We start from the raw sequence: 10931 nt of genomic DNA, 5'->3' as shown, positions 1-10931 counted from the left end.
CATTGGGGGCTGGTATAAATGAGAGGTATATTCACTTTGTTTTCACGCACACAAACTTAAAAAAAAAAAAAAAACAAATCTTTGAAAAACTTTATTGGCAACTTAAACAGGAAGACACCAGCAAAAGGGGAAAAAAACAAAGTAAATTGCAATCTGACCAGAGCAAAAATGAACATAAATGTAAGCAAGACCTTTTTTTCAGGATGACTTCCTGCGAAGAACTGCACCAGTTCTGCTTTAGCTTATACACTGAGCCACTCTTTGACTTCTGATGGTTTTTAAATGAGGATAATGTAATCAGGACACTCAGTTAAAAAACAGATTTGAGACAGCTCATTATCTAGGTTCCTCAGAAGCCCCTTGTAGCAGACAGCTTTACCTCATTAAAAAACAAAATGGGGAGTGAAACTGTCATCTGTTCCTTTGGCTTCCTTGGCTTTGTGTCAGAAACAAATGCAATCCATTAGCTTTGATGGTTACGTATAGAGCCTTATTTCTCGGTAATGAATAAGCTGTAAAGGATCTCGAAAAAAGACTGAATGATATTAGTGAAGGGGAAGATCGGATCCAGCTAAACTGACAAAAGACAAGTGGTGTAAAAAGGAGCAGACATCAGTGTTTTACTTAATTGTACAGTGAAACAGTATTGCATTTCTAGGCTTGGATAGGTGTTTTTTGTGAACAAGTCTTGTTTTTTTTCTTCTTTTTTTTTTACAATATTAAACTTCCGTATAGACAGTTATTGACCTCCATGTTCTGCCGAATGCTGTTTCCCCACTGACAGCGGGGCCGAACGTGCTCACTGGCTGCTTGTTGCTCTGAGTTCTACGGCGCCGAGAGGTCCGAACGTCCCACCTCCGAGTGTCCCTTCAGCAGATCCAGTCTCACCACGACCACCCGCTTCTTCTTCTGCTCTTCATTCTCCTCCTCATCCTCGTCCCTCTCCTTCCGTTTGCCCCTCTCCTTCTGCTGTCTCTTTGCCTTCTTCTTCCTCTTCTTCTTTTCCAACTCTGTCTTTTCCTCGAGCGCTTGATCGTCGTCCTCAGCCTCCTCTTCCTCCATTTCCTCCTCTTCTTCTTCTTCTTCTTCTTCTTCTTCTTCTTCCTCCTCCTCCTCCTCTGCGATGTCCATTAAATCCTCTTCGTCGTCGTCCTCCTCCTCCTCATCATCCTCCACCACATCTCCCCCTTCAATTTCCTCTTCGTCCTCTTCCTCCTCCTCCTCCACGTCTGGCATCTGTTCTCCTTTCAAGAGGCGTTGCTTCATCTTTATCCTCTGCCCGTTCTGGGCTAGCTGTTTTGAAGGACCAAAAAAAAAAAGTGAACTACACATGTGCACTCGGCTCCCAATGTGGCTAAAACAATAATTTGCACAGCAATAAATAAATTGACCATGAAAGAAAATCACTTTTTGGTGAAACAATCAGCTCTTTGGGGGGTTTAGAAGATAAAAACTCTACTTGAAATTGTAAAAAAAAAAAAAAAAAAAAAATGTGTACAATGCCAGTGTTGTCGCCGTAACTTATACTCACAGATTTCTTGTTGTTCCGCAGCCTGTGTAGCAGCAGCCTGACGGTGTCCTTGTTCTGACACAGTCCCATGGTGTTGAGGGCATCGAGAGCAGAGCCGGAGCAGCCCTGCAGGCGGAGCTCCGCACCCAGAGCTGCCTGCAGGAAGTTGTTCTTCCAGATGTTCCTGGTGAACAGCGGAACAGAGAGCGCCACCACGGCTCGGCGCTCCAGCAGCGTCTGGGCCTGCTCCTCTGACATCTGGCTGCCAAAGCAGAAATATTGATGGTCAACTCTGTGCCCTCCGTACCCGTCTTTGCATGAACAGGGCGACAAGGTGTTTTTTCCCCCAACCAGAACTTACTGGCTGCTCTTGGTCAGCGCGTTGACATCAGGGAACAGCGCAGTCAGGCAGGTGGTGACCAGCGGGGCTTTGTCTCGGGCCCAGTTCAGGCACCGGCGCCAAGGGAAGGACGACAGTGGCTTCCTGCTTGAAACCTTCTGATGGAAGGGACTGTCCGCCTGCCGGGTCAGAGCCTTCATCTATATATATATATATATATAAAAAAAAAAATAATAATCAAAAAGTAGGATTGATAGGGCTGATAGTTCATTTACAACAGCATAAAAAAGGAGTTTTTCTTCTGACCTCTTCTTTGAGCTGTTTGCTCCAGAACTCCATCATGGGCTTCCGAGCACCTTTGGCAGACCAGAGCATCTTGAATGCAGCCTTGTAGCAGGATTTGCTCACCAGCAGTGCCGCTTTGCTTTTTTTCCCCATCCTGCGACCTTTCTTCTTCTTGTCTCTCAAGTCAGACTGAAAAATCACCAAAATGGAATGGAAAACAGACACTTCTTAGTATGAAAGTTAGGACTTTGTAAGCAACTTCGGAAATGTTAAGGTGTGATTGTTACGGATAATACTTTAGTTGACTAATTTTACAAATGTACTTGTGTTGTGAACACACTATTTGATGTGAAAGATAAACATTTTAATATATATATATATATATATATATATATATATATATATATATATATATATATATATATATATATATATATATATATTTTAATGTGTTGAACTCGAATTGCCTGCATTCATGATAGATAAATCTGATTTGTGAAATCACTGTTATTACCCCCCCCGCCTTCTCACACACACCTGCTTGGTGACGGGCGGTCTCAGCCACAGGGACCTCTTGCCGCTCTGCTTCCTCTTGCATTTACTGCGGACGACCTGCGCGCACGTCTCGCACAGGAAAGACTTGTCGTGCACCACGGCGTCCGGGAAAGCCCACTGCACAGTGTCCGGCGTGGTGAACGTGTAAACCGCCCTCCGGTTGAAGCTGCGCCCCTGGCGCTCGAACAGAACTCTGCAGCAGGCGCAGTTCTTGTCCTCCGGCAGCGGGTTTCGTCGGCGGCCGCATCGCGACCGAGCGGACGGCGGGAGGAGAGTGACGGGCTGAGAGGCGCTCGTCTTCCGGGGCTCCTCCTCCTCTTCTTCGGTTTGTGGAGGTGAGGACGCAGCCGTTTCACTCCCCACTGGCGGACAGTCCACCTCGGCGCCCACGGTCGGCCCGGCCAGCTCCACTGTTAAAGTGGCCTGAACTTGTGAGTCCTGTGTGTGCTCAGCGAAGCTCGCCGCCACGGTGAGGACACCGTTGGCCGCTGATGTAGAAGACGGCGCGGGCACCTCCACGGCGACGGCTGAGCTGGTAGCTACTGCGTGGGCATAGTCGTGTTCGTTTGGCTCCGACAAACCTGTCCCGTCCTGTGTACCCGTGTGTTCAGACGCCATGAGTGAGGCAACGCTTCCTGTTTCTGTCAATACTGAAAGTGCGCAAACAGGAGAATCCTGGCTGCGGTCATAGTTGTTGATAGAGGAGCACAGGCTAGGAGCACGGGCTAACTCACACTGGCAGGGTGCTCACTTTAAATTTTAATTAAAGCTGAGACTTGTATACAAATGTTATGGTGTGCAACTCCAGGTAAATTTCAGGAAGGTTCGCAGCAAAGTTTTGCTATATGTCGCAACGCGCCAGAAATCCTCCTTAAAAGGTTGCTCCAAGTAAGTGGCAGCTTTAGTAGTGAGTGGTGCGCGGACGAACAGGATGTAGAACTACTAGTAAACAGAACGACTTCCGTGTCTCTGGCGCCCTCAAGTGGTGGGGAAGAACACAAAACATGTTCTCATGTAAAAGGGAAAAGTATACTTTATTTATAGTATTGACAACAAAAAAAAAAAATAGTTTAAATAGTTTAAATCGTTGAACTTGTACAAGCTTTGTATTAACTTTCTAAATCTGTTTTTAGTTGGTTGGTTGGTTTTTAGATGGTTTTTAATCAACCAACTGGTTGCTATATATATATATATATATATATATATATATATATATATATATATATATATATATATATATATATATATATATATATATATGTATATATATATATATATATGTTATATATATATATATATATATATATATATATATATATATATATATATATATATATATATATATATATATACATATATATATATATATATATATATATATATATATATATATATACCGGTTCCTGTTGTATATATATATGTATATATATATATATATATATATATATATATATATATATATATATATATATATATATATATATATATATATATATATATATGTATGTATATATATGTATATATATATATGTATATATATATATATGTATATATATATATATATATATATATATGTGTATATATATATATGTATATATATATATATATATATATATATATATATATATATATATATATATATATATATATATATATATATATATATATATATATATAACCAATGACTAAATGTGTCGTCAGTTGGTTGATTAAAAACAGATTTTGAAAGTTAATACAAAGCTCGTACTCTTACAAGGTCAATGATTTCCCTTTAAGTCTCAAAAGATCCGACTGTAGGTTTTCTGTCTCTTTTAAATGAACTGTAATTTATATTCATTCATTGCTTTCTATTTTTAAATGCCGCGTCCTTCCGTGTTCTTATTTTGACAGGTTAAACCGGAAGTTGACATTACCACCGGTTCCTGCTTATCGATGGACGTATGCGTATGTGAACACGTTAGCTCGGGTGTCTGGACCCTCACCTGAGAGCGCAGTGCTCAGATGGAGATTATACAGGTAAGACGACAATAGACATGCTAAGGGAGAAAAAACAAAACAAAACATTAGTTTCATTTTCTTTGTATAAATCGTGCTAACATGCTGTGCACCGAAGTGACAGTCAATTCTTTTAGCATTACAAGAGAGCAGTATTCGAACATTTGTCTGTCGAATTTACCTACATGAATGAATGAAAATGCGAACCGCATTACGACAATTATTGTAGAGTTTCATCCTTAAACTTTGTTAGACAGATAAAGCAAAAAAGTCTTTTTAAGGATCGTCATTTTTACTGACAAAGAATGACGACATTAATTTCTTCAGGGGACATTCACCTGGGATATTCATTTTTATGCTATAAAATAAAAACGTGAAGAAGTTTATTTCACTGTCTACTTTGCCATCTGACTTTATGCCAAACCTACATGTGTCCGCTAAAGCAACTAGTGAAGCAGTTAATTGATTACCATGATCATTTGTGACAATTTTCCTTTTAATCTGCGAACAGTTGTCGTTCTAGCTGCAGGCCTTTCTGAGCCTCAATGAGTAGCAGCTCCACCTTCTCTTTATCTCTTGCTGGCTTTGTTATTAACACATCCCGGACAAAAAGAGCTAATTGATGTCAGGAACATGTTGATGGAGCATCAGCTGGCTAGTTATCTCCATGGCAACCTCCACACAGTCTGTTTATATTTTCTTGCAGGAGTTGCCGGAAACATTGAAATGATCTTAACATAAGTCTGACCCAAAGAGAGAAACAGCTGTTGGCTGCAAATGGAGAATGGAGACCTGGTTCACATGGTGTGTTGTGTTTGTCTGTTTGTGTGCGCATGTTCAGATGTGTGAAGTTTTCAGCAGCGAGGATCTGAATACTTCATTCATTAGTGTGCGCGCATGCGTGTATTCACACCTTTATGTTGCTGTTGCAGCTGCTCGATATTAGGAATACACTCTCTGTAATCTGCTGATACTCTGGAAAAATCTTATACTAATGTTCCCTTTTCCCCAAATGTTATTATTTTCCCTTTATGTTAACTTTCAAATCAATTCTTTAAAATCAGGAAAAGCCTTTTCCTGCGTTTTCCAGTTAAACAAATTAAAATTTCGAACATAAAAGAAGACACATTTATTTCCAGTCTTGTATTAAATGAGGTTTTAAGCGTTCTAATTCCTGCTGTTTCTTTGTTTCTATGTCCAGATGGGGGAGCTAATAAATCTTAATGTCGGTGGCTGTGTGTACAGCACTTCAATGTCTACGCTGCAGCGTTACCCAGATTCCATGCTGGGAGCAATGTTCTGTGGAGATGTCCCCACCGTCAGGGACGCTCATGGGAATTACTTCATTGACCGTGATGGGCCGCTGTTTCGGTAAGTGCAAAGTCGAAATTAACACAAGTATCACAAGTTTGAGTTACATAGAGCTCCTGCTTGTTGCAGAGCACTCAGTTTGTCCTTTTTCATTGACAAGACTCATTCAGATACACACAAATTCTGATGAAGACTCCAAAAAATGATCTGTCTTTCCAGGACAGACAAACAGACATGCATCAGATGTCAAGTGTGATTGATGCATTTATACTGTCCAGAACTATGGAATTCAGAGAAAAACACCCTAATCTTTGAACCTACTCAGCAGTATTTGGTCGTGCCAGGGTTAGAATCTCAAACCGAGAAGCCGTGTGATGTGCAACGCTAATTAAAGAGATCCCACATCAGGTCTCTTGGTTTCCTTTGGGCAGTTTCCTTCAGGTTTTCAAAGCAGCCGATCATCTGCCTTCTAACCCGTGTCCTCTTTCACTGTATCCATAAATCTCTTTCTTGTTCTTCCACCAGGCCTCCTGTCTGCCAGTTCCAACCTTAGCATCCTTCTGTCGAAAGATTCACTGTACATGCTCAAACCATCTCAGTCTGGCCTCTCCTACTTTATCTCCAACTCATTTATAATGTGTGTAATCTCTCTGATATTTCATTTACTCATTCCTGATCCCATCCACCCCGATCACCGCCAAAGGAAAACTCAACATTCTTGTCTTTGCTGCCTTCAGCTCTGCCTCCTGCCTTTTCCTCTTTGCCCCTGCACCCAAACCATACAATAATACTGTTTTCAACCTGTACAAATTCTTGCCATAGCTATTTTATTCACACGTGGTTGTTTTTTTTGCACAGCATACCAAACCTCTAGCGCCACACTCAGGACAATTGAGGCATAGCCAATGTCATTTCCTTTCTGACTGGTCTATTTGAACTGGAGGGACATCCAGATCTCCCTCTGTGGGATCAATACATTTTATCCTGTTTTGGGCAGCCTGTGCAAAGGTCTGACTGAGCATTACCAGGGAGAAAGCGCAGCCGTTGTTGACTGTGGAGGATCTCATAGCTAATACTAAATTCCACAATGGTTTAATGGGACACCACTGTAAAAACCTGCTAAACAAATACTCTTTCATAAGCATTGCGGTTCTGGAAAAAAAACAACAACAAAGAAATAAAACCATGTCAGTCTCCAAATTATGTCAGGAGGAAAGATGGAGTTGAGAAACTGAGAACCACACACAGAGAAGTAAAGTCAGAAAGCATTTGAAGATAACTGCAGACTTGTACAGCGGCATTCTCGCCTCTCCGCCTGACCACATTGGACGGCTGTGAGTTTTACGGTATCGTCAGCACGGCAGTCTGGCCTGATCCTGTCTGGTTCCTGTTATTTCAGCTACATCCTCAACTTCCTGCGGACGTCAGAGCTGACGCTGCCGTGTGACTTCAAGGAGACTGAACTGTTAAGGAAAGAGGCAGACTTCTATCAGATTGAGCCCCTGATCCAGTGCCTGGGAGACCCCAAGCCCCTACTGCACTACCCCACAGACACCTATGAAGAGGTGGTGGAGCTGTCCAGCACCAGGAAGCTTTCCAAGTACTCCAACCCTGTGGCAGTCATCATCACCCAGCTCACTATTACCACCAAGGTTAGTGAGAGCTGATCAATCATTTATTCTAATGAGGGCGAATTTATGAATTTATGTTGAACTAAAATCCCCAAAACTTTTTGTTCCTTCTTTTTTAAGATTCAGGCTATGCTACAATCTATCTCAAGGAGCTTCACAAAGTGGAACAAGCACATGATGGACACCAGGGACTACCAGGTGTCTTTCACCTTTGGACCATGTGACTACCAACAGGAAGTCAGCCTGCGTGTCCACCTGCTCGACTTTATCTCCAAAGCTGTAGGTGTTTTTTTTATTTATTTTTTTATACAATCTGTATCAGGTCTGTACCTTATGCCATATTCCCTATCACCATATCATATGAGTAGGTACATTCCCTTTAATTACCAGTACCTGTTGTTTTGAGATCCGGAGGGCAGAGACGTGAGCTGTAGAGGAGAATGATTCCCTCAAAACTCATCAAATACACAATCTAATAACTGCAAAACGCTCTGGTGGACAAGTTGACAACCTAGAAATTCACCGAGCTATGAAATAATAATGAATAATTATGTAACATTATAGCAGATGAAGTACTCAACATCAAAACTACTTTCTTGAGTGACCCACTTGGTGGAGTTGACAGCTGGGCACCTCAGACAGTGCCAAAGTTACTAATTTGGCTTTTCACTCAGAAAAAGAAGGTTCTAGGTCTCAATAGTGATGTTATTATCACTATTTACTGGAAAGTCTGCCATAATAAAAGTCAAACAGATGTATTGTGTTGAGGATGGGAGTAACTGCACTTTGTCTTGAAAACAAAATTGTCAAATTATTATTTCATAGCTCAGTGAATATGCAGGTCACACTTGTTGGATTGTGTATTTGATGAGTTTTGAGGGAGGAACCAGTGCCATTCACTTCCATTTTGTTCGCTGAACAGCTCTCATGGCATTGATGATAAAAGGGAATGTACCTATTCATAACTTTTAAAGCTTCAAACCAAGTTTATCCCATACTACGTGAGATTTGTCAGCACAGTTTCTAAACTTCCATGCCATCCACTGTTTCTTCAGAATAAATTGGTGGGATGTGTTTTTTTACATCAAACACATTTTTTATGTAATCAATCCAGTTCACATACTATTTAACTATATAATTTAACTGTCTGTTGTTTTGCAGGGTTTTACAATACGGAACACACGTGTCCACCACATGAGCGAACGGGCCAATGAGAACACAGTTGAACACCACTGGACATTCTGCAGATGGGCCCGCAAAGTGGACGATTGAAGCGTGACGCCATGAGCCAATGAACAGACAATGTGACAGAACATGTGATCATCATGTTTGCTGTCATAAGGGTGTCTTTCAGTCATTCCAGGGATGAAAAATTGAGACTTTACTCGTGGGCCGGCCCTTTAGCTGCCTGTGGTAAAATATGGAATGTCGCCTTTGCGTTGCGTTGGACGCTTTGCAGCCAAAATACAGGCAAATAATTTTAAATACTAAAGCAGTCAAAAGTGTCCCAATTTGTCTGCTTTTGACTTACTCTCAGTAAATGTTCATTTCTTAAGCTGGTTTTAACCTCTTCAATAAAGTTGAGCCTTTAAAATCCTATGTTGATAAAAAGTTATGTTTCCATTCGTTGGCTTGTGCAAGATTAATTCATCCAATTTCCTTTTGAACAAACAAAACTGTTACATGTCATTGATTAGAACTAAATATTGATTGATGCCTCTGTTGATTTTATCCCCCAGTTTCTTTATGTATGTATGCATGTATGTATGTAAGTAGGTTGGTAGGTAGATGTAGTTTATTGATCTGAAATTGGGAAAGCTGTTTTATATTATTTTATGAGATAGGATGCTATTTTTGTATTTATTTATTTTTCTTTGCAATTTTCTTTATCTCAGAATTGTATTATTATTCACAAGCCTAGTGTCATTGTTTCATTTCGAGTTAAAATAAAAAAATATTGAAACCTCAAATTCTATAATTACGTATTCATTATCTGATCACAGAAATTACATCTCATTTTCAATTAGAAATTAAGACAATAAATACATTCAATTTACAATTTCGGCTTGCTTTTTGATTTTGTTGCTGACAATCATCTGCCCCCCCCCCCCAAAAAAAAAAAACTTTAGAAAAAAATGCCAAAACAAGTAAGTACGATGATAGTGCTTTTAACCTCTCAAGTGTTATTGATACCAAAAATAATTTCAAGGAAATTTCCACAACCTTATTTTTGGTATTTGTATTTCATTGTCAATAGCAATTGAAATGTACCCAAATCAAGGTAGTTTCTCCCTATATTTTTACAAATATGACATCGGTGAGTTGTTAACATAGAATATGGAGTGATAAAACTATTCACAGGGTGAAATTCTTAAGTCTAAGTTATCTCATGTGGGTGAAACATTTGCACCTTTGCAATCCTAGTACCATGTTAATAAAAAAAAAAAAGTAGTTGAAAGGTATCAGTGATAACAGCAGGGGCCTGGTGAAGACCACCTTTGATGTGACAACTGCTACTCCTTAATGTTGAATACACAGTAAATTATGTACATTTCAATTGAAATCGTTAATTCCTTTGTTTTAGCCATGCTTTTTGACAACAAATCAAACAGTTGTAAAGCATGTTTATTTCAGAGGTCAGGACTGCTGGCAGGACATACCTTCCTAACCCTGTTCCCAGACTGTGGTTTTATTTTGAAATTTTGGAAACAGAAATGTAATGTAGAGACAGACACTAGCTAATACCATTGAGTTTATGGATAGCATCAGGGTGACATGGCTATGCTGTAATTGCGGCAGTGTTTGGTTGACATGATCTGCCATGATTTCTTACTGCTCAGGTCATTGGCGTAAGCCACCAAAAAATGTACAAGTATCTGAAGCTGCCACGCTAATTGTCTCGATGCAAATGAAATAATACTAGTTTTTAGTTGAAGGCAGTAGTTAACAATACACAAGCGTGTCACAGCAAGTGTATAATAATCATTCTCTTTGAAATGTGCATCATAAATTGCTATATTGCCTTTTCTTTTCTCCCTTCCATTGCTTTTAAGTCTGCATCAAAGATATATATCAAATTATCATCATATTCGGAAAACATTTTTACATTAATGCAGAGTAAATCCAGTATTTGTATGTTAAACAAACGTCTGACTTGGTTCCCTATTTGGTTGTGCTAGCAGATTCAGCTAACAATCACAAATCAGAATAAGCCCCGCCCAGTCATGGCGTCGCAATCTCCTTCTCTGACAACAGCTGCTCTTTCACTTTTCAGCCAAAGCTATGAATGGTGTGTTTGTTTGGA

At 40.0% G+C, this 10931-nt stretch overlaps 2 protein-coding genes across 4 annotated transcripts; one reads left to right on the top strand and one right to left on the bottom strand.

The window, feature by feature from the left end:
* Positions 1 to 78: 78 nt before the first annotated feature.
* On the bottom strand, positions 79 to 3658 carry LOC142887483 (uncharacterized). The gene is made up of 5 exons (XM_076025165.1): positions 2673 to 3658; positions 2157 to 2324; positions 1872 to 2050; positions 1532 to 1772; positions 79 to 1293 (listed from the first exon to the last, which is right to left on the bottom strand). The coding sequence occupies exons 1-5, from the start codon at positions 3306 to 3308 to the stop codon at positions 826 to 828; spliced, it is 1692 nt and encodes a 563-aa protein (XP_075881280.1). The 5' UTR covers positions 3309 to 3658; the 3' UTR covers positions 79 to 825.
* On the top strand, positions 2887 to 9597 carry kctd6a (potassium channel tetramerization domain containing 6a). Of its 3 annotated transcripts, none has more exons than XM_076025168.1 (7): positions 2887 to 3025; positions 4581 to 4706; positions 5392 to 5489; positions 5887 to 6056; positions 7396 to 7648; positions 7748 to 7906; positions 8789 to 9597. In XM_076025168.1, exons 3-7 carry the CDS (start codon positions 5463 to 5465, stop codon positions 8897 to 8899), a joined length of 720 nt encoding a protein of 239 aa, XP_075881283.1. In that variant the 5' UTR covers positions 2887 to 3025; positions 4581 to 4706; positions 5392 to 5462; the 3' UTR covers positions 8900 to 9597. The 3 variants fall into 3 exon arrangements, with proteins under 3 accessions (XP_075881283.1, XP_075881284.1, XP_075881282.1); XM_076025169.1 differs by having other exon boundaries at positions 2982 to 3121; positions 5931 to 6056; XM_076025167.1 differs by having other exon boundaries at positions 2982 to 3121.
* The last annotated feature ends 1334 nt before the right edge of the window (positions 9598 to 10931 follow it).

This window comes from Nelusetta ayraudi, unplaced genomic scaffold (assembly GCF_046127955.1).
Source record: "Nelusetta ayraudi isolate G7.1 ecotype Tasmania unplaced genomic scaffold, CSIRO-AGI_Nayr_v1 ptg000017l, whole genome shotgun sequence".
Lineage (NCBI taxonomy): Eukaryota > Metazoa > Chordata > Actinopteri > Tetraodontiformes > Monacanthidae > Nelusetta > Nelusetta ayraudi.
Note: the sequence above shows the minus strand (reverse complement) of the source record. Positions and strands in the feature narration are given on the sequence as shown.